Here is a 23,791-nt window from a genome sequence, read left to right as displayed (position 1 = left end):
AGCCCTGTTTGGTTTGTGTGTGGGCTGAGGGGGGCCTTCAAGGCATGTCCTCAAGTCTCCAAATCGGCTGTAAGGGACTCATTTCCTTGGCCACCCTGCAGAGCCATCCCAATGATCACCATGCCCCCTGGGCAGGAGGGGATTTGCCACATCTGCTTCTGGCTCATTCCTCATTGTGATATTTTACACTGAGGCTTCTACTTCACCATAAAAAGGACTTTTTGACTGCTTCTGGGGCTGAGCCTGGTTACAGAAGCTCAGGAGCCCTGTCCTTTGGCTTGTGACTGCTGCCATGTCCCCCACAACAGCCCTCCAGTCGCCCAGGAACATGACTCTTGGTGCAGCTGCTTCCACTCAGGGAATCAGCAACACAGATTAACTCCCAAAATGTTTTAATTAAAGCATCGTTTCCCCAGGAGGAGGATCATGAGCCACCAGCTATTGCCTAATTAGATAATCCAACCCGGGGGCTTTGCAGTGTGGGAGGAGATGCACCTAAAAAGCTCAGGGAGAGCAGGGAGATGGGGGAGCAGCATCTCCCTGGTCCCCTCACCCTCCCTGATCAAAGTGCCTTGTCACTTCAAGCCCCATCCTTGTCCCCAGCAGCATCTTTGCTTTGCTGGGTCACTCATGCCTGTGACAGGGCTTGGCACAGGGAGGGCTTTGGCTTTGCTCATGTGTTGATCTTGCCATGTGTGGGGTATGGAGTGATTGTGGGACGTTTCTGGGGTGCCAGGCATGAGGAGCTCTGGCACAAAGTCCTCTATGTTGGCCTGGCCAGCTGAGAAAAGAGACAGAATGGGTCCAAACAAAAGGTGGTGCTCTGTTGGGCATTGCTGTGTAGTACTATGATGACTTGGATGAGGGCATCAGGGGCAGAAGACACCAAGCTGAGAGTCTGGAAGGTAAGGGGGCTCTGATAGAGCAATCTGACCAGGCTGCATCAATGGGCCAAGGCCAATGTGTGTGCCCTTGGGTCACAACAACCCTACAAATGCAGCAGGCTTGGGGAAGAGTGACTGGAAAATGCCCAGCAAAAAAGGACTTGAGGGGTGTTGGTGAACAGCCTGCTGAAAGTGAGCCAGCATGTGCTCAGCTAGCCAAGCCCAACAGCATCCTGGCTTGGATCAGCAATAGTGTGGCCAGCAGGACTGGGGCAGGGATTGTCCCCCTGTACTGGGCACTGGTAAGGCCATGCTTTGATACTTAGGTTCAGTTTGGGGCCACTCACTCCAGAAAGAACATTGAGGTGCTGGAGCATGTCCAGAGAAGGGCAACAAAGCTGTTGAAGGGTTAGAGCACAAGTCTTGTGAGGAGCAGCAAAGGTAACTGGGGTTGTTTAGCCTGGAGAAAAGGAGGGTCAGGGGAGACCTTCTTACTCTCTGCAATTCCCTGAAAGGAGGCTGAAGTGAGATGAGGGTTGGTCTCTTCTCCCAGGGAACAGTCAATAAAAGAAGTGGGGAAAGCCTCAGGTTGCACCAGGGGAGGTTAGGCTGGACATAAGGAACAATTTCTTCATGGAAAGGGTTGTTAAGACCTGGAACAGGCTGCCCAGAGCAGTCCCTGTCCCTGGAGGGGTTTAGCAGCTTTGTAGCTGTGGTACTGAAGAACATGGGTTAGCAGCAGACTTGGTAGTGTTAGGTTAATAGTTGGAATCAGTCATCTTAAAGGTCTTTTTCAGCCTAAACCATTCTATGACACCTTCTCATGTTTTGGCCCTGCCTGGCACACCAGGTGCTTCTGCACCCTTTTATTCCACCCTGCTCTGCACATCCTTGAATGGAGCCCAGAACCTGGGGTCTGCAGCAGTGGCCAAGGTGAGAACACTGCAGCCTCTGCACTCTGGCTTGAGGCTCTGGCTCTGTCCTCCCTGCCTGGGATGTTGTGAAAGCCAGGATTCCACATTCCCATCTGTGGTGCTGAGATGGAGTCTTAGGAGGTGACAACTTCACAGCTGGATGAAGTGTGGGGGACAATCAGTGCTCACCTGCAGGCCAGGGACATGTCCAGGAGCTGTTGGGAGCATTAGTGTAACGTGCTAACGATGCCGGGACCTGGATGGGCTGGCATCCTGCCTCAGTTTCTCCTTTGCCACGTCACTTAGCCCTAATGACAAGTAAATGTGCCTTAAGGAGGTATCTTCTGTATTCCTCACCCCCTCCAAGTGCTCTCAGCCCTTTCCCTGGCATTCCTGTCTCTCCAGGGCATTCTGAGCCTCTCCTCATTCTCCAGGAGTTTCTAGGAGCAGTGGAGCTGGCCTGGATCTGTCTGCTTTTCCTGTGCTGTCTCCTTGCTGCTGTCAGCAACACACCTCCCTATTTAGGGAGCCTGGTGCAGCTCCCACCTGTCCAAGCTGGCAGCAACTGGTGCAGGGCAATTCTTCATGGTTGCCATTCAGATGGCTGCAGGTGCCAAGGCCCAGTGCTTTGTGGAGCTGGCAGTGGGGTGGGGGAAAGAAGCTGGGTGTAACTCAGTGAACTGTGTATGAACTTCTTAAGGTTCAACAAGACCAAGTGCAAGGTTCTGTGCCTAGGTTGGGGTAACTCTAATCCATTCTAGGGGATGAAGGGGTAGAGAGCACCCCTGTGGAGAAAGGCTTGGAGGTGCTGGTGGGTGAAAAGCTGAACAGGAGCTGGCAATGTCCACTCACAGCACAGAAGCCAACTGCATCCTGGCTTGCATCCAAAGCAGTGTGGCCTGGAGGTTGAGGGAGAATGTTCTTCCCCTGTGCTCTGCTCTGGTCAGACCCTACATGCAGTGCTGTGTCCAGCACAGCACAGGAGAGACATGGACCTATTGGAGCAGATAAAGCAGAAGCTGTAAACATGGTGTGAGGGCTGAAGTCCTTCTGCTGTGAGGCCAGGCTGAGAGAGTTGGGGCTATTCAGCCTGGAGAAGAGAAAGCTCCAGGGAGACCTTCTTGCAGCCTTTCAGTACTTAAAGGAGCTTGTAAGAAGGCCCAGGGAGAGTTTTTTTAGCAGGGCCTGTTGTGACAGGACAAGGGGTGATGGCTTTAGACTAAAAGAGGGGACTAGACACTAGGAAGAAATTGTGCTTAGGAGTAGTGAGACTCTGGGCCAAGTTGCCCAGAGAGGTGGTACATGCCATCTCTGAAATCATTCCAGGTCAGGTTGGACTGGCCTTTGAGCAGTGTGCTCTTGTTGATGATGTCCCTGCTGACTGCAGGGGGTTGGACTAGATGACCTCTATGGGTCCCTTCCAGTGCAAACCATTCTGTGGTGGGTCTATGATTCTGTGCTTTTGGGTCCCCATGTGACCCACCGAGGAAGGATGCTCGGGAGCTCACTGTCTGTTATGGGGTGGGGACCGAGCAGATACCAGCTCACTGGCAGACCGCAAACGCTCAGGGTAGACCTCCTACGTCCTCTCCGTGGTTTTGCCCCTGCCAGGCTTGTGCTGCCGGGTGTGGGGCAAAGCCCGGGCAGGGTGCCCCGGGGGGAAATGGAATGCTCGGCTTGGTGAGGGGGGAAGGGGGGTGCGCATCGTGAGGGATGCCGAGGTGGGGCAGTGGGTCCGGTGCCGATGGATCCCCACCGTGCCTTGCGGTGTCGAGCCGAGCCGTGCCACCGGTGGGCGCTGCGGCCGTGCCGGCGGGAGGAGCCGCCGCTGCGGTGCCGCCCCCAGTGCCGCCCCCGGCCAGCACCGCTCGGTGGGGCAGAGCCGGGCCGGGCACCGCCGCCTGCAGCCGCGCCGGGCCGGGCCGACGGCAACGGCCATGTACGGTGAGTGCCTGCGGGGGAAGGGGACTGACGGGACCGGGCCCGTAACGGGTCCGGTAACGGGTCCAGTAACGGGTCGGGTTGGGGCCGTGTGTATCCCCCCTCTTCCTGAGGACTTAGGTTTGTCCCTTCCCCGGGGCAGGGCTGGGCATCCCCCGGGGCCCAGTTTGGGGCTCATCCCTTCCAGGGCCAAGACCTCGTTCTTGAGAGGTCTGTACATCCCCCCCCCCCCCCCCCCCCCATTTACTGTGTGGTGACCTCTCTTTGAGGTGGGGAACTTTGGATCTTCGTAGAGCTGTGCATCCCACATTTGCCGAGGTGTGACCCCTTTTTGAGGTGGGGAGATCTTTATCCTATATAGAGCTGTAGCCTCCATTTCCTGTGGGGTATCCCCTCTTTGTGGTGGGGGAGGACCTAGGTCCCATGTAAAGCTGTGCACCCCCGATTCACTAGGGGTTGACCCCTCTTTAGGGTTGTGGGAACCGTCATCTTTTACAGAGCAGTACACCCCCTAAATTACTTGGGAGCCCCAATAAGAGGATACTGGGTTTGAGTGGGACCTTGGTCCTACATAGAGCTGTGCATCTCCGTAGTTACTGGGGGTGACCCCTGTTTCAGTTTGAGGAGGGTATTGATTGTTTGCAAAGCTATGCATCCCCCCAAGCTTCTGGAGGGTGTCCTCTCTTTGGGACTTGGCCATGCACCGTAGTACCATAAAGTGCTGTAAGTATCACTAGGGCACTGCACCCTTCCTGGGGGACAGAGATCTGTTAGGTGACCCCCAGCCTGGCTTCCTGGGGTTGCCTGTTCTTCAGGGTTGGCAGGACTTTTCTCCTTTATGGGACCAAGGACCCCCATATTGTTGAGGGATCACCCACTGAGGTAGGGAAGACTTGGGTGCTATATAGGGATTACCTGGTTCTTTGGCAAGGGGGAGTCCTGTGTACGACCACCCCCTTGTGATACCGTGTCCTTGGCATAGGGCAGACCTCAATTCCTTCTAAACCCCCACACCTTGAGGTCTGCAGTCCCCTTCCAACCCCCATGTTGTCACTGTTGTCACCCCTCTGTGTGTGTGGCGTGTGGGGTCCTGTGTCCCCATCCGGGAAGTGCAGTGAGGGGGTGCTGCGTGTGTAATGGGGAGCAGCTGGCAGAGCAGCTGGCAGTACCCACCCCTGCCCCCCCCGTCCAGAGCAGCTGGCCACGCTAAGCTGCTGGGAGCTGTTGGGAAGGGCTGGGGGTGGCCGGGTGGCTCTTAAATCCTTGTTGCCTGCTGCCTGAGCATCCTTCCCCGAGCTGTCGGCGCAGGGTGAGTGCCACAGAAGAGGGACCCTGTGACTACTGCCCTTCCTTAATGGCTTGCAGCCCCCCTGAAGGGCTGTGCAGTCACATGGGTGCTGCTGGACAAGCACCCTCTCTGCAAGGTGCTGGGGTGCCAGGGGTGAGTGCATGGCAGGGTACATCAGGAGGGGGAGGTGGGTGGGCAGGGTGTTGGCCCTCCACGGGTAATGGGGTGCCTGTTTTGGGGCTCAGTGAGGTGCATACAGGGTGGTCACGGATGCATTGGGGTGCAGCATCTGCCTCCTGCTGGTAAAGGAGCAGAGCTGGTGGGCTTGGGGAGCAGGGTTCTACCTGGTGGGGCCAAGGGGAGGGAAACTGAGGCAGGACACCCGAGTTATCATAGCATCATAGTATCAGTCAGGGTTGGAAGGGACCACAAGGATCACCTAGTTCCAACCCCCCTGCCATAGGCAGGGACACCCCACACTAGATCAGGCTGGCCAGAGCCTCGTCCAGCCTGGTCTTAAACACCTCCAGGGACAGGGCCTCAACCACCCCCCTGGACAACCCATTCCAGTGCTTCACCCCTCTCATGGTGAAGAACCTCTTCCTCACATCCAGCCTGAATCCCCCCACCTCCAGCTTCATTCCATTCCCCCTAGTCCTATCACTACCTGAGATCCTGAGAAGTCCCTCCCCAGCCCTCCTGTAGGCCCCCTTCAGATACTGGAAGGCCACAATTAGGTCACCTCGGAGCCTTCTCTTCTGCAGACTGAACAGCCCCAACTCCTTCAGTCTGTCCTCATGGGAGAGGTGCTCCAGCCCTCTGATCATCCTCGTGGCCCTTCTCTGGACATGTTCCAGCACGTCCATATCCCTCTTGTAATAGGGGCTCCAGAACTGGACGCAGTACTCCAGGTGGTGTCTCACCAGAGCTGAGTAGAGGGGGAGGATCACCTCCCTCGACCTGCTAGCCACACTTCTCCTGATGCAGCCCAGGATCTGATTGGCTTTGCGGGCTGCAAGTGCACATTGAGAGCTCATGTTGAGCTTTTTGTCCACCAGCACCCCCAAGTCTCTCTCCTCAGGGCTGCTTTCCAGCCAGTCTATGCCCAGCCTGTATTTGTGCCTGGGATTGCCTCGACCCAGATGCAGGACCCTGCACTTGCTCTTATTGAACTTCATGAGGTTGGCTTGTGCCCACCTCTCCAGCCTGTCAAGGTCCCTCTGGATGGCCTCCCTTCCCTCCAGCGTTCCCTCCAGAGTTCCTTTCCTCTCCTCATTGTCATGGTGCTGACTCCTCCGTGGCTTCCATTGAGTCATCCAGGTCTTCCAGCTGGTGTTTTTCCACCTGCAAAAATGAGGGGGATGCTTCCTTTCCTGCCTTGGCTGTGGCAGCCTGTGGTGACAGCGATGGCTGCTGCATGCCCCCAGGACAAGACCCTTCTTTGTCCCCTCTATGCCCTCTCACCCACTCCCACCACAGGAGCTGTCTGTCTGGTGTAGGATGGCAGCAGTGCTCTTGTTGCAGGACAAGCTGACTCCAGTGCCCAAATGCTCCCACTTGTGCCCTGCCCCAAGCTCCTTGCCTTGCTGAGGGGTTTTGCATGGCGCTTGGGTTGCTTTTTCTTGTGTTCTTCTTTTGGCGATTCGTGCTGCTGGAATTTGTAGGGAGCTGTTGGCATCAGCCGAGCGGTTCGCAGCGGTCTTGAGCGCACAATAATCCTTGGGGCTGGGGTCTGCAGGAGACCCCAGCCTCTCTGCAGCCCTGGGGGAGAGCTGAGCTGCAGGTCCCCAAGAACCCTGCCAGTTCCTCCTGGTGTCACTTTAATGATCTGTCCTGAGGGATGTGACATGCTCTGATTGTGCTCTGGGATTCTGGCTCGATGGCCAGCCTGGGATAGCAATGCCACATCAGGCTATAGCTCTTCACATCTCTGTCAGCATCCTGGAGAAGCTCCTGCTCCAAAATTTCTGGTCTTTCCTTAGGGTAGGGAAGGGCAGAGCATCCCTGGAGACCTGAATGTGACTTTGAGGACAAAGACCAGACTGGTCCTTTCCCTGGTAGCACTCACAGCCAGGCACTGCTGCAGCTCATGGTCCTGGAAGGCATCCAGGAGCTGGAAAGCTCTGTGGGATACTTTGGATGAAAGGTGCATTAGGAATGTGCAGGATTATTTGTATCTTTTTAATCTCTCTTTTAACTCTCTCTTGGCCCCAGGGAAGGATTAAAGGAGTGACTGGGGATGTTTTTTTTTCTCTCCGTGGACAGGACAAAGCAGTGCAGGATGCTTGCTCCATGGCAGGGAGGACCTGCTGCCTCCCTGAGAGGTAGTCAGAGAGGCAGCATGGGGAGCAGGGGTCACCCTTTGCGTTCCCTCTAAGCCTGCAGCACTGGGATGGTATTTATGTGTGTGAGGCAGGAGTGACATGCTTGGAGTGGCCCTACCTGGCACCTGTGCCTTGTGGTGTGGGGCTGTGCTGGTGATCATGAGCATGGAGAAGGCCTGTTTTGAATGCTACAAGTGCTCTGTACCTGCTGCTAGGTGCAAGCCCGGAATCTTTGCCAAATCCCCCAAAGTCAGGTATCTTTGTGCTCTCTGCCTGTCACAAGAGTAGCCACAATTGGATAGAATAGAATTGGATAGAATAGACCAGGTTGGAAAAGAGCTTTGAGATCATCGAGTCCAACCTATCACCCAACACCATCTGATCAACTAAACCATGGCACCAAGCACCCCATCCAGTCTCTTCCTAAACACCTCCAGTGATGGTGACTCCACCACCTCCCTGGGCAGCACATTCCAATGGCCAATCTCTCTTTCTGGGAAGAACTTCTTCCTAACATCCATCCTAAACCTCCCCTGGTACAGATTGAGACTGTGTCCTCTTGTTCTGGTGCTGGTTGCCTGGGAGAAGAGACCAACTCCCACCTGGCTACAACCTCCCTTCAGGTAGCTGTAGAGAGCAATAAGGTCTCCCCTGAACCTCCTCTTCTCCAGGCTAAAGAGTTCTGTGATTCTGTGGGATGTTGGTGGTGAATACCTGGCTGCTCAAAATGGAGGTGACAGAAGGATGAAAGGGGATTTCTCAACCAGAAAATAGTATTGAGAGAATATAATGACTTAGGATTTTTCTTCTTTGCCCCAAGTTTCTCATTTCCTCACCTTCCACCATTCCCAACTTTGTATCCTTTGGAAATGGACAGAAAGGAGTTTCATTCAAGCTAGTGTGTGTGCATTTGTGATATGGATAAAATCTTTGACAAGCATTGATACTGCTTGCCTGGATGCTTGTATTAAGAGCACAGCTGCTTGAAGCCCCTGGGCAGTATAGAGGATGTCCCTGCTCACTGCAGAGGGGTTGGACTAGATGACCTTTGGAGGTTCTTTCCAACCTGAACCATTCTATGATTCTGTGGAGCAGGGCTACTGGTGATCTGCCTCTGTTTTCAGGCTGGGTTCAGCTTCCTTTTGCAGTCACCAGTGAAAGTCATGGAAGTGTTTTGGTTGGAAAAGACCCTTAAGATCATTGAGTTGATTGGTTAACCCAGCAGTGCAGTTCACCACTAAACCATGTCCATCAGCACCACATCTACATGGCTTTTTAATCCCTCCAGGCATGATGACTCCACCACTGCTCTGGGCAGCTTGTCCAGGCTTTGACAACCCTTTTGGGGAAGCAATTGTTCCTCATGTCCAGGCTAAACGTTGCCTAGTGCAACTTGAGGCTGTTTCCTCTTACCCTGTCACTTGTTCCCGGGGAGAAGAGTCCATGTTGCTCCAACCTCCTTCAGGAAGTTGCAGAAAGCCAGAAGGTGTCTCCTGAGCCTTCTTTTCTCCAGGCTGAACAAGCCCATTTCTCTCAACAGGTCTGGGCAACTGGAGTGGGGCAAACTACAGTTTTATGAGCTGAGCTTTCAGGTTGATGTCATTGTCACCAGCGAGAACTCGCTGTTCTGAGCTGGGCTTGAGGATTAGCTGCTCCACAGGAGATTTCACCATCAGTCTTCAGCTGGTAGAGAGCACCGGGGGCTGTGCAATTGCCTTGGCTGCAAGGAGGAGCCCAGTGCTTTGTGTACCCAGCTGCCAACAACCTGCCTCACTGCTGTCTGCAGGAGGCTGGGCTTTAACTCACAAATACGTGCAAAAAGCAGTGAAAAATGTGCCAGGAACACGTCTGTGGGGTGAGCAGAGGGTTAGAGTGGGAAGCAAGGGAGCTGTGGAGACAGGATGGACTCCCCATTTCCATGGAAGCTTCCCAGTGCGAGTCCCACCCATACTTTTAGTGAGGCAGTGAGTGTCGGAGCTTCAGGAGCCGTATCCCCACCGCTGGGCTCACCAGTTTGTTTCCTCTATGCTACCTCCCTTTGTTCTCTGGTCACCCAGCACAGAGCTGTCTACTCTCATGCCAACGGTGCTGGAAATAGGAAGGTTCTCTTTTTTTTTTTTTTTTTTTTAATTTATTTATTTATGTTGTTTGTTTCAGCAGCAGCTGGAGCAGGGGAAATGAGGTTTTTTCAGCTACCCGGAGAAGAGGCGGTCTCGGTGGTGGGTGCCAGCAAGGTCCCTGCGAGCCCTCTGGGGCTGCCAGCGTGCCATTGAGTTACAGCCAGCAGCCACACACGAGCTGATGGGTTTTGTGCTAAATAAATAGCACTCGGTGGGACTGGATAGCTCAGCAGGGGACTGGGAAATGCAATGAAGCTCTTCCCCCCCCCCCCCCTTTTTTTTTCCCTTCTTTTTGTTTTTCTCTCTTCTGTGCTTTTAAACTAAACAATCTGCAAATTAATTCAGTGCTCATAAAGGGAAAGAGGCTATTTGTGTGGTGCTGGCAGTACTAGGGGCTTCCCTGAGCCACCCAGCCATGGCTCTTCTGCAGGTTTGTGTTAAATCATCCAATTGCAGACTGGTGTGGGTAGGGGGGGACCTTTAAAGGTCGTGTAGTCCAACCCCCCCTGCAGTGAGCAGGGTCATCTTCAAGGTATTGCTTACTATGGTAGAGGCAAACACTGGATGGTTGGAAACTTATCCAGTTCCACATGCAACTGCACGCAACACCATTCTCAGTCTGGAGAGACAAGTCCTGTGGAGACACGGAACTCCAGAGAGGAACTCATTTCAAGAACAACCTTGTAAAGAACTGGGCAAAAGAGCACGGTATTGAGTGGAAGCTAAGCAGGGTCGGGCCCGGTTAGTCCAGAATGAGAACGTGGTAGAGTGATGTAGTCAATCTGCCAAGCTTCACCATACTTGTATTTGGACCATCTGTCACCATACCACAAGGGCTTAAGTCGTTTTGCCTGCTTAATAGCAGCACACAGGTCATCCATGACTGTGACAAACAGGTTGCTCAGAGCACTGCCTGACCTATCCTGGAATGCATCCCTCTCCAGCTTTAAGTTGTGAAAGGCTGCAAAGTCTCTGCAGAGTCTTCTCCAGGCTGAACAGCCCCACCTCTCTCAGCCTGTCCTCACAGCACAGGGGTTCCAGTCCTCAGATCATTCTTGTGGCCTCCTCTTTATCATTTCCAGGACGTCCATGTCTCTCCTGTGCTGAGGACCCCAGAGCTGGACCCAGCACCACAGGTGTGGTCTCACCAGAGTGGAGCAGAGGGGTAGAATCCCTTTAGTTGACCTGCTGGCTGTGTTGCTTTGGATGCCATGTAGTTGGTTGAGAGAGAAGTCTTAGCTCTCCCTCCCCCACAAAGGGGAAAAAAAACCCACAGCTAACTCAGTCGGAGAAGCAAAAGGGATGCTATATTTACAAGCAATGTGAAAATGCAGGTTGTATATATACACAATATATACAGTATTTACAATATATGTACAGAAATATACAGCAAAGGAAAAAAATACAGGAACGAATTTCCCTCCTCTGGACAGAGGAGGGTTCCCCCCCCTGTACCCTGCTCTCTCCCCCTACCCCCCTTTTTTCCCAAAAAGGGTTAGAGAGAGAAAAGGCAGTTATTAAGGAAGAGGCCTTCAAGCACATGCAGGATTAATGCTTATCTTATCCAAGGTTGATCTGGCTAGGTGCCCAGAAGCAGGCAAGCTGGAAAGGGAGAAGGAAAGGAACTGAGGAAAATTCCAACTGCACTAAAACTTAAAGCTGCGTTCTACCAATCTACCAATTAAATTCGTTTAGACCTGTCTTTGTTTACAAAATATTCAGCCAGAGTGTCCCAGCACTGTCCCTTTCTTAAAGGCACAGCCTCAAATGGTCACAAAGCCATCATTGGCTGATGCTTTGGATGCCCTCAATGGCTGTGGCCAAGACCAGGGCTTTTTTCCTGGTGCCTTTCCAGACAGGATTGTCATGTCTGGGCAGGATTTGATCTGTGCAGTGAATCACAGAATGACAGAGTTTGGAAGGGACCTCTGCAGATCGTCTAGACCAACCATCCTGCCAGAGCAGGTTCACCTAGAGCAGGAGATACCTCCACAATGTGGTATGTTTGGATGTAGTGGAAATTGCTGAGGATGGGAACTCCTCTGCCTGGAGCAAATGGTAGATGAGAACTGTGCCAGACCAACATCTGGCATTGGTCACTTCTAACCTCATCAAGCCAGACCACTTAAAGGCTCTGCTAATTACTTGAACAATCAGTAATTTCAGAAGAAAATGCACTTCCAGAGATGTTGAACCTCTTGCAGCACTGTAGCCCTGTTGCAGGTCTCTGTGCCTTGGGGACTGGTGTTGCTCCCCCTTCTCAGGAACTGCAAACAACCTAGAAAGGCTGGAGAGAAATTGTGGCTGATCCCATCATGGTTCTGACTTTGTGCATAGTTTCATAGTTTCATAATTTCATAGTTTCATTCAGGGTTGGAAGGGACCACAAGGATCATCTAGTTCCAACCCCCCTGCCATGGGCAGGGACACCCCACACTAGATCAGGCTGGACAGAGCCTCATCCAGCCTGCTATTAAACACCCCCAGGGACGGGGCCTCGACCACCTCCCTGGACAACCCATTCCAGGGTCTCACCACTCTCATGGTGAAGAACCTCCTCCTCACATCTAGCCTGAATCCCCCCACCTCCAGCTTCATTCCATTCCCCCTAGTCCTGTCACTACCTGAGATCCTGAGAAGTCCTTCCCCAGCCTTCCTGTAGGCCCCCCTCAGATACTGGAAGGCCACAATTAGGTCACCTCGGAGCCTTCTCTTCTGCAGACTGAACAGCCCCAACTCCTTCAGTCCGTCCTCATAGGAGAGGTGCTCCAGCCCTCTGATCATCCTCGTGGCCCTTCTCTGGACATGTTCCAGCACCTCCACATCCCTCTTGTAATAGGGGCTCCAGAACTGGACACAGTACTCCAGGTGGGGTCTCACCAGGGCTGAGTAGAGGGGGAGGATCACCTCCCTCGACCTGCTAGCCACACTTCTCCTGATGCAGCCCAGGGTCTGATTGGCTTTGCGGGCTGCAAGTGCACATTGAGAGCTCATGTTGAGCTTTTTGTCCACCAGCACCCCCAAGTCTCTCTCCTCAGGGCTACTTTCCAGCCAGTCACTGCCCAGCCTATATTTGTGCCTGGGATTGCCTCGACCCAGATGCAGGACCCTGCACTTGCTCTTATTGAACTTCATGAGGTTGGCTTGTGCCCACCTCTGCAGCCTGTCAAGGTCCCTCTGGATGGCCTCCCTTCCCTCCAGCGTGTCTGCTGCACCACACAGCTTGGTGTCATCAGCAAACTTGCTGAGGGTGCACTCAATGCCACTGTCCATGTCACTGACAAAGATGTTGAATAAGACAGGTCCCAGGACTGATCCCTGAGGGACTCCGCTTGTCACTGGCCTCCACTGGGACATGGAGCCATTGACAGCCACTCTTTGGGTGCGGCCATCAAGCCAGTTCCTTATCCATCTAGTGGTCCACCCATCAACCCCATGTGTCACCAGCCTGGAGACCAGGATGTGGTGCGGGACAGTGTCGAAGGCTTTGCTCAGGTCCAGGTAAATGACATCAGTTGCTCGCCCCTCATCTATTAATTTTGTCACCTGCATGAGGGTGTCCAGTCAGATTTTCAGCAAAGGCTGAATCTATCTGTGACCTTTATTGTAGCATGTTGTGGGGAAATAGGAAACCACAGAGCTGTGTGTGGTCAGCACCTCACAAAGGTTCTTATTGTGTTTTCTGTTGAATGTGCAGGACAGGGGGGCGGGAGTGGGGGAAGAAGGGGGTGTTGCATGTTGGCTTTTTTTCCTCTCAACCCCTTTCAAACTCATAAGCCTTCCTGTGTCCTTGGTCATTCTGCTGCACTGCATAGGGCTAGGTCCTGGGGTTATAAAATGATCCTGGCTCTTAATTAAGCTGGTTTTGGAGGCTGGGTGAACCCTCCTCAGTTGGAACTTCCCCAGTTAAGTGATCTAGACCAGACACACCATGTCCACACAGCACCCAGTGAATGGCTCAAGCAGCCATGTTGAGGCCAGAGTGCAAGCTGAGTAGAGCACAAATCATCAGTAAATTTGTAGATGACACCAAGTTGGGGGCAGGTGTTGATCTGCTGGAGGGTAGAGAGGATTTGCAGAGGGACCTCGACAGGCTGGACAGATGGGCAGAGTCCAAGGGCAGGAGATTTAACACATCCAAGTGCCGGTTTCTGCACATCGGCCACAACAACCTCATGCAGAGCTACAGGCTGGGGTCAGAGTGGCTGGAGAGTGGTCAGGCAGAGAGGGACCTGGGGGTACTGGTTGATGGTAGGCTGAACATGAGCCTGCAGTGTGCCCAGGCAGCCAAGAAGGCCAATGGCATCCTGGCCTGCATTAAGAACAGTGTGGCCAGCAGGAGCAGGGAGGTCATTCTGCCCCTGTACACTGCACTGGTTAGGCCACACCTTGAGTCCTGTGTCCAGTTCTGGGCCCCTCAGTTTAGGAAGGATGTTGACTTGCTGGAAGGTGTCCAGAGAAGGGCAACAAAGCTGGGGAAGGGTTTGGAACACAAGCCCTATGAGGAGAGACTGAGGGAGCTGGGGTTGCTTAACCTGGAGTAGGCTCAGGGGAGACCTTCTTGCTCTCTACAACTACCTGAAGGGAGGTTGTAGCCAGGCAGAGGTTGGTCTTTTCTCGCAGGCAACCAGCACCAGAACAAGGGGACACAGTCTCAAGCTGTGCCAGGGGAGGTTTAGGATGTATGTTAGGAAGAAATTCTACACAGCGAGAGTGACTGCCCACTGGAATGTGCTGCCCAGGAGGTGGTGGAGTCACCATCATTGGAGGTGTTCTGGAGGAGACTTGATAGGGTGCTTGGTTGCATGGTTTAGTTGATTAGATGGTGTTGGATTGTCGTGGGTTTGAGAGGAAGGCCCAGCCTTCTTCCCTCCCACAAAGAGAAAAGGGAAAACAAAAAATAAGCACAGCTAGCCACAGCCGGAGGAGCAAAAGGAATGCTATATTTACAAGCAGTTTTAGGGAATGCAGGGTATATATACACAATTTACAGTATTTACAATATATACACAGAAATATACAGCAAAGTAATACAGGAACGAAATTCCCTCCCCCCCTCCTTTCTGGAGGGGGGTTCCCCCCCGGTACCCCCCTCTCTCCCCTTTTTCCCCAAAGAGGGTTAGAAAGAGTGTCGAGGGTTGAGGGGAAGGCCTCAAGCCTTCTTCCCCCGCCCTGTAAGTAAAGGGAAGAAAATTGAAAGAAAAAAAAAACCACAGCCGGATTAGCAAAGGATTTGTGCTGTATTTACAAGCGGTTTAGGAAATGCAGGTTTATATACACAATTTACAGTATTTACAATATATACAATATATAACAAAGTAACACAGGAATGAGATTCCCCTCCCTCACCAGGAGGAAGGGTTCCCCCCTGTACCCCCCTTTTCTCCACTTTTTCCCCAAAGAGGGTTAGAAAGAAAGAAAAAGAGCAATTGTTAATTAAAGTAGAATGTGTTAGTATAGGCCTTATTTGTTCAAGGTCAGTCTGGCCGAAAGCCCAGAAGCTGTGAGCTGCAGAAGGAGGGGAAGAAAGTGCAAGACTGCCCAAAGTCTCTGCTGGACGCAGAGTTTAAAGTTGCATTCTACCAATCTACAAATGAAATTCGACCTGTCTTTTGTTTAAAAAACATTCAGCCACAGTGCCCCAGTACTGTCCATTTCTTAAAGGCACAGCCTCAAACGGTCACAGTCCACCCCTTCTAAACAATTTCATTGGCCGTTCATACTGTCCATCCAATCCAAAACGACATTTACAGTTTGTGAGTAAAGTTCATAGTCCATTCCAGCTATACTCAGATGTAGATGATTCAAAAGTCCAAGAAAATCAGAAAATGAGAAAAACAGAAAACAGTTTGTTTCTTCGCCGACGAAGCGAAGAAAAGGGAAACAGGGATTCTCAGGGTCCCTTAGTTGACTCAGGGCTCCCAGGGATCTCAGGGTTCGTGCACCGCAGATTCCTCGTTGATTCTTCCTTTGGACGCGGTGTAGCTGTACAACAGTTTGAAATCAAACTCTTTCAGCTAAAGATAAATTTCTTTGTGGAATACACTGAATTTCACCATTCTCTTGCATTACCCAATAAGTGTGACCCGGACATACAGCTGAAATCACCCCTCGGACAGGTTTAGCCTCCCCTGAGGGAGAAAATACCCAAACAGTTTTACCTAACAGATTCTTTTCTCTAACAACAGGAACTCTATCCCCTTCTACTTTCTGCAGCAGATCTGGATGTGCAGGTCCAGCTCGGTTCACTGAACCTCTACTATTTACCAGCCAGGTTGCTTGTGCTAAATGTTTTTCCCAGTTTTTCAAAGATCCACCCCCCATGGCTTTAAGAGTGGTCTTCAACAAACCGTTGTAGCGTTCAATCTTCCCTGAAGCTGGTGCATGGTAAGGAATATGGAATATCCACTCAATACCGTGCTCTTTTGCCCAGATCTTTACAAGGTTGTTCTTGAAATGAGTTCCGTTGTCTGACTCAATCCTCTCTGGAGTTCCATGTCTCCACAGGATTTGTCTCTCTAGACTGAGAATGGTGTTGCGTGCAGTTGCATGTGGAACTGGATAAGTTTCCAACCATCCAGTGTTTGCCTCTACCAAAGTAAGCACGTATTGCTTACCAGAACGAGAACGTGGTAGAGTGATGTAGTCAATCTGCCAAGCTTCACCATACTTGTACTTGGACCATCTGTCACCATACCACAAGGGCTTAAGTCGTTTTGCCTGCTTAATAGCAGCACAAATGTCACAGTCATGGATGACTTGTGTGATAGCATCCATGGAAATGTCTATGGATCTGTCACGAGCCCATTGGTACGTTGCATCTCTGCCTTGATGTCCTGATGAATCATGAGCCCACCGAGCTAAGAATATCTCACCTCGGTGTTTCCAGGCGAGATCAAGATTATAGTCCATGTCTACTTGAGAAACTCTTGCAGCTAGATCTGCCTGATGTTTGTGTTGCTGTTCCTCAGTAGCTTTGCTCTTAGGAATGTGAGCATCGATGTGTCTCACTTTCACTGGAATTCTCTCAACTTGATCAGCAATATCCTGCCACAGGTCTGCTGCCCAAATGGGTTTTCCTTTCCTCTGCCAACCACTCTTCTTCCAGTTCTTTAGCCAACCCCATAGAACATTGGCTACCATCCATGAGTCGGTATAGAGATAAAGCTTTGGCCATCTCTCACGTTCAGCCACGTCGAGAGCTAGCTGGACAGTTTTTACCTCTGCGAACTGACTGGATTCTCCTTCTCCATCCTTTGCCTCTGCAACTCGGCGTGTTGGACTCCACACTGCAGACTTCCACCTTCGCTTGTTCCCAACAAGATGACAGGAACCATCTGTGAACAAATCATATTTCTTTTCATCATCAGAAAGGTCATTGTAAGGAGGAGCTTCCTCAGCATGAGTTACTTTATCCTCTGGAGGTTTAGCACTGTTGGTACCTTCAGGCCACCTTGAGATCACCTCCACTAGACCAGGCCTTTCAAGATTTCCCATTCGAGCTCTCTGTGTTATCAGAGCCATCCACTTAGACCATGTTGAGTCCGTAGCATGATGTGGTGTGGAGCCTTTGCCTTTGAACATCCAATTCAAAACTGGTAATCTGGGAGCTAAGAGAAGTTGTGATTCAGTTCCAATCACTTCAGAAGATGCTTTTACTCCTTCATAGGCAGCTAAAATTTCTTTCTCTGTTGGAGTATAATTAGCCTCTGAACCTCTGTAACCTCGACTCCAGAAACCAAGAGGTCGTCCACGTGTCTCACCTGGAGCTTTTTGCCACAAGCACCAGGTTGGACCATTGTCACTTGCAGCCGTGTACAAAATGTTCTTAATGTCTGGACCATCTCGGACAGGTCCCAGACCCATTGCTTGAACTATCTCTTACTTTATCTGGTCAAAGGCTGCTTGTTGTTCAGGTCCCCAGTGGAAATGGTTTCTCTTTCGAGTCACATCATACAGAGGTTTCACAATCTGACTGTATCCAGGAATGTGCAGTCTCCAAAATCCCACTATCCCCAAGAAACGTAGGGTCTCTTGCTTGTTTGTGGGATTTGCCATGGTAGAGACTCCATTTGCCACATCCACTGGAATGTGTCGGCGTCCATCCTGCCACCGCACTCCCAGAAACTGAATCTCTGTGGTAGGTCCTTTCACCTTGTCTCGCTTGATGGCAAAACCTGCATTCAGAAGAATGTCAATGATTTTGTTACCTTTCTCGAAGACTTCCTCAGCAGTTTTAACCGAGACGATGATATCATCGATGAACTGGATGTGTTCTGGAGCACCACCTTTCTCCAGAGCATCGTGGATCACTGCATGACAGATGCTTGAGCTGTGGATCCAGCCCATTGGCAATCTGTTGAAAGTGTACTGGATTCCCCTCCAGGTGAAAGCAAACTGAGGCCTGCATTCCTCTGCTATGGGAATAGAGAAAAATGCATTAACAATGTCTATGGTGGCATACCATTTGGCCTCTTTGGATTCCAGCTCATACTGTAGCTCCATCATGTCTGGTACTGGTGCACTCATAGGTGGTGTTACTTCATTCAGGGCTCGGTAGTCCACTGTCAGTCGCCAGTCTCCATTCTGCTTCCGCACAGGCCACACTGGACTGTTGAAAGGTGAATGAGTTTTGGTGACGACTTTCTGACTCTCCAACTGACGAATCAGATTCTGAATGGGCAACAAAGAGTCACGGTTGGTTCTGTATTGTCTGTGATGCACAGTCTGAGAAGCAACCGGCAATTTAATGTCCTGTATCTTGTGTTGTCCCACAACTGCAGATTCGTCAGAAAGCTCAGGCCTAGCAGACAGCTTTAGTTTTTGTCCATCAATTTCTACAGATGCTACTCCAAAAGCCCATTTGTAACCTCTAGGGTCTTTGAAACGCCCTTCTCTCAGAAAATCAATTCCCAAAATACAAGGTGTGTCAGGTCCGGTCACAACTGTATGCTTCCTCCATTGTTTACCAGTTAAACTTATATTACCCTCCACCTTACTTAACTCTTGAGATCCACCAGTGACTCCCAGAATAGTTATAGACTCTGATCCCTGATAATTTGATGGTATTATGGTGCACTGAGCTCCTGTGTCAACCAAGGCCCTGTACTTCCAAAATTGTGAAGTGCCAGGCCACTGGATGTACACATCCCAATATATTCTATTATCTCTGTTATTCCTCTCCTGGCGGGAGGCAGGGCACTCCTAGTTATGGGGAACATGCCCACATGTGCATTGCGCACAGTGTGCAGTGTTACAGCTGGAGCCACTGTTGGAGCTACTAGAGTTGTTCTGGGGAACTGTGGAAGTAACAGCTACCCTTCTGGTATTGCTACCTCGGGTTCTGCCACTTTGCAGTTCTCTCAGTCTCCTGAAAAGATTAGAAGTTGGTTGGCCATCCCACCGATTCACGTTCTCACCAAATTGATCACGCAGAGTTATCCAAATAGTCCTATGTGACTGCCTTGGTGGTCTGTTTTGATTTGATCTGTTTTGGAATGACCTCCTTGGAGGATGTCTATTCCTCACAGATGAAACTTGTATCCACCTGGAGGAAGAATTGGAATTATCTCCTTGTGCCAATTGGGATATGGAATTTTTAAATTCATCCTTCAACTCTCTCATGCAACTCTCAATTTTTCCCGACAGAGTTTCCATGGCTGAAACCAAAGAAACACGTATCATGCTATCCTCCAATTGTCTCATTTGATCAGTGAATTGGCCAACCGTAGGAGGAGCTCCACCATAATTTCCTGACACAATTCTGCTTGCCAGAATGTTTGCATAATTAGAAGGAGCTAGCTTGATGAGCTTTTTAGTAAGACCTGTTCCTAAAAGAATGTCATCAGGATTCAGAGTTTCATGTTCACCATAGAGTATCTCTCTAACAGCAAATTCTCTCAGGTGCTTAATTCCCTCATCTATGGTAGTCCAGGGTTTAGGATTCCATGGGAGATCATCACAGTATCACAGTATCACAGTATCACTTAGGTTGGAAAGGACCTCGAGGATCATCGAGTCCAACCTATCAACACAGACCCCATGACTAGACCATGGCACCAAGTACCACGTCCAATCTCCCCTTGAACGCCTCCCGGGTCGATGACTCAACCACCTCCCTGGGCAACCCGTTCCAATGACGAATGTCTCGCTCGGTGAAGAACTTCCTCCTCACCTCGAGTCTAAACCTCCCCTGGCGCAGCTTGAGACTGTGTCCCCTTGTTCTGGTGCTGGTTGCCTGGGAGAAGAGACCAACCCCTTCCTGGCTACAACCACCTTTCAGGTAGTTGTAGAGGGCAATGAGGTCAGCCCTGAGCCTCCTCTTCTCCAGGCTAAACAATCCCAGCTCCCTCAGCCTCTCCTCATAGGGCTTGTGTTCAAGGCCTCTCACCAGCCTTGTTGCCCTTCTCTGGACACGCTCAAGTGTTTCGATGTCCTTCTTAAACTGAGGGGCCCAGAACTGGACACAGTACTCAAGGTGCGGCCTAACCAAAGCAGAGTACAGGGGCACAATGACCTCCCTGCTCCTGCTGGCCACACTATTCCTAATGCAGGCCACGATGCTATTGACCCTCTTGGCCACCTGGGCACACTGCTGGCTCATATTCAGGTGGCTGTCGATCAGCACCCCCAGGTCCCTCTCTGTTTGGGAGCTCTCCAGCCACTCCGACCCCAGCCTGTAGCTCTGCATGGGATTGCCGTAGCCAAAGTGCAGCACTCGGCACTTGGACTTGTTGAATGCCATCCCATTGGACTCTGCCCATCTGTCCAGTCGGTCGAGGTCCCTCTGCAGAGCCTTTCTACCCTCTAACTGACTAACATCTGCCCCTAACTTTGTGTCATCTGCAAACTTGCTGATGACTGACTCTACCCCTTCATCCAGATCATCGATCAATATGTAGAAGAGGACAGGGCCCAGCACTGATCCCTGGGGGACACCACTAGTGACTGGCCGCCAGCTGGATGTGGCACCGTTCACTACCACTCTCTGGGCCTGGCCCTCCAGCCAGTTCCTAACCCAGCACAGAGTGTAATGGTCCAATCCACGGGCTGACAGCTTAGCCAGCAGTTTGCTGTGGGGGACGGTGTCAAAGGCCTTGCTGAAGTCCAGGTAGACTACATCCACAGGCCTCCCCACATCCACCAGATGGGTCACCTGATCATAGAAGGAGATCAGGTTGGAGAGGCAGGATCTGCCCTTCCTAAATCCATGTTGGCTGGACCTGAGCCCTTGGCCATCCTTCAGGTGCGCAGTTATTGCCGCCAGGATAATCTGCTCCATCACTTTCCCTGGCACTGAGGTCAGGCTGACTGGCCTGGAGTTTCCAGGTTCCTCCATCCAACCCTTCTTGTGGATGGGGACCACATTGGCCAGTTTCCAGTCATCTGGGACCTCACCGGTGAGCCAGGACTGGAGGAAAATGATGGAGAGTGGCCTAGCTAGCTCATCCACCAGCTCTCTCAGCACCCTAGGATGGATCCCATCCGGTCCCATGGACTTGTGAATATCCAAGTGGCTCAGCAGGTCCCGAACTAATTCCTCATGGATTTCCGGGGCACTACACTGCTTCCCGACCCCATCGCCCAACTCCGGAGGCCACTCGTCCTGAACTCCTCCTTCCTTGCTGTTAAAAATTGAGGCAAAGAAGGTGTTCAGGACCTCAGCCTTTTCCTCATCTTCAGTCACCGTGTTCCCCTCCAGGTCCAATAGGGAGTGCAGGTTCTTCCTGCCCTTCTTCTTATTGTTAATATATTTATAAAAATGCTTTTTATTATCTTTGACTGTGGTGGCCAGCTTCAGTTCCAGGTGGGCCTTTGCCTCCCTAATTTTATTCCTACATAATCTAACAGCTTCCTTGAACATACCTCGAGAAGCCTTCCCCTCCTTCCAAAGGTGATACAGCCTCTTCTTCCCCCTTAAATCCTCCAGGAGCTGCTTGCTCATCCAGGCCGGTTGCCTTCCCCACCGGCTTGCCTTTCGGCACATGGGAACCGCCAGTTCCTGTGCCTTCAAGAGCTTCTGTTTGAAGTAGGTCCAACCCTCCTGAACCCCTTGGTTCATGAGGGCTGGTACCCAGGGGACTTTGCAGACAAGTTTCTTAAACAGGCTGAAGTTCGCCCTCCGGAAGTCCAAGGTGAAGGTTCTGTTGGTGCTCCTCCCTATCTCCCTGCATATTGAAAACTTCACTATCTCGTGGTCACTGCACCCCAGGCAGCCTCCCATGATCACGTCTCCCACCAGCCCTTCCCTATTGCAGAACAGCAGGTCAAGCAGAGCCTGGCCTCTGGTAGGCTCGCTTAACAGCTGTGTCAGGAAGCAGTCCTCCATTCGCTTCAGGAATCTTCTGGACTGCCTCCTCCCTGCTGAATTAAGTTCCCAGCAGATATCTGGGAGGTTGAAGTCGCCAACAAGGACAAGATCTGATGATCTTGTGACGGCCTCCAGCTGCTTGTAGAATACTTCATCAGCCTCCTCATCCTGGTTGGGTGGTCTGTAACAGATTCCAATCAGGATATCAGACTTGTTAGGCTGTCCTCTGATTTTGACCCACAGGCTCTCAACTACCTCATCTTCCACCTCAAGTTCTGTGGCAGAGAGTGACTCTCTAATATACAGAGCCACCCCTCCTCCTCTTCTCCCTCGCCTGTCTCTCCTAAAGAGCCTGTAACCCCCCATTGTAGCACTCCAATCGTGGGTGTTTTCCCACCAAGTTTCTGAGATGGCGACTACATCATAGTCGCCCTGATGGATTAGGACCTCCAACTCCTCCTGCTTATTGCCCAGGCTGCGTGCATTGGTGTACATGCATCGCAGCTGGGTTCCTGACTTCTCAACTGACCCTACCTTGTGCCCTACTCTTTCCTCTGCAGAGGGACCGATTGCCTCACCCACCCCCTTCAGACCTAGTTTAAAGCCCTCCTAATGAGCCCTGCCAACTCCAGTGCCAGGACTCTCTTACCCCTTCTAGATAGATGCACCCCATCAGGACCCAGCAGGTCAGGTGCAGTGAAAGTTGTCCCATGGTCATAGAACCCAAAGTTCTGCCTCTGGCACCATCCCCTGAGCCAATTGTTGATGGTGTGGGTTCTCCCATTCCTCTCAGTGTACACCCCTGCCACTGAGGGAACTGAGCAGAACACCACTTGAGCTCCTGCCCCATCAATCAGTTGTCCAAGGGCCCTGAACATCTCGGGCCCTTCATCTCGGGAAGGGTATCTCAGGGCAACTGCAAATAGAAGGCGTACCCACAGATTAACCTTACCGAGAATCTTGGCTAGATGTCTATCTATTCCATTATCCTTTGAGAGATTTCCTAGCTGAGCTGCTGACTTGTCTCCAACTAGTAGAGCTGGAGCACCTGTATCATAACATCTACTAAGCCAAGTTAGAATTGGCTCCTTATCTGCTCTGGTGTAATATTTACGTACATTTCTTAACTCTTCACCAGGAGAAGGACACCTGGAAAGGTCATCATCTTCTCCATCTACCACATCTTCCTGAACACGTTGTCCCCATAATGCTGCTGTCACTCTCCTAAGGATCTCTCTAAGCTGAGAAGCACCACTAGCTGCTGTCCTAGCTGCATCTCTTTCTGGTGTTGATCTCAATAATTCAGCTAGATCTTTAAAACAAATCTTCTCTTCCTCCTCAACAGGATCTTTTCTAGTAGAGAGTCCCTCACCAGGATCAGTCTCCTGCTCTTCTCCTCCATTAGCTCTTGGATCAGCTTTGGTCTTTCCACTTCTAGTCTTTAAAACTGCTACTTGCTTAACTGGAGCTGTGTTTGAATTTACAGTCACCTTAACAGAAGCTGACAGGTTTTGAGCCAGATCAGGTGCTGTGGGAGTGGCTTCCGGTCCTGCCGTGCAAGAAGGCGGAAGTGACTGTGCCTTGTTAATGGCCGAAGAAGAAGAAGGAGGGGGAGCTGCCATGTTGGCAGCTGCTGCTGCCCCTGGCAGCTTGCCAGAATCAGTGACAAAACTGTTCAAAGCAGCTTTTCCAATAGACTTTTTAGCTTTCTCTTTAACTGACACAGATTCTCCACACTCCTCATCACTGGACGCCTCTGGGGTTGCCCCAGAGGAACACCGCCTTTTCTTTGATCTATGCTTAATAATAAAACACGCTCTGGACACCTTTTTCTCCCGATACACATTAGTTATCACCAGCAGCAGGATTACACACATCAAATAAATCACCTTTGGATCCCAGCCATCACTTAAAGTTACTCTTTCCCCTACTGGGATCTTAAACTCCTTTATCTCAATTGAGAGAGTGCTAGAGGTCACATTCCTATATCTCGCTGGCCAGAAAAAATCC

At 51.3% G+C, this 23,791-nt stretch overlaps 1 protein-coding gene across 2 annotated transcripts in view; it reads left to right on the top strand.

Moving 5' to 3' along the window:
* The first annotated feature begins 3,666 nt into the window (after positions 1-3,666).
* Positions 3,667-23,791, top strand: part of EFR3B (EFR3 homolog B) — an 89,978-nt gene continuing 69,853 nt past the window's right edge. Inside the window, exon 1 of one of the 2 annotated variants that reach the window (XM_068143149.1) lies at positions 3,667-3,742. In XM_068143149.1, the coding sequence (XP_067999250.1) occupies positions 3,736-3,742 (7 nt within the window). In that variant the 5' untranslated portion in view covers positions 3,667-3,735. Of the gene's footprint in view, positions 3,743-5,114; positions 5,181-23,791 lie in introns of those variants that run through there. The other variant, XM_068143150.1, reaches the window with a different exon arrangement.

This window comes from Melanerpes formicivorus, unplaced genomic scaffold, assembly GCF_026170545.1.
Source record: "Melanerpes formicivorus ecotype bairdi unplaced genomic scaffold, bMelFor1.0.p_v2 SCAF_9, whole genome shotgun sequence".
NCBI lineage: Eukaryota > Metazoa > Chordata > Aves > Piciformes > Picidae > Melanerpes > Melanerpes formicivorus.
The sequence above is the reverse complement of the archived record's forward strand: the minus strand, read 5'-3'. Positions and strand labels throughout refer to the sequence as shown.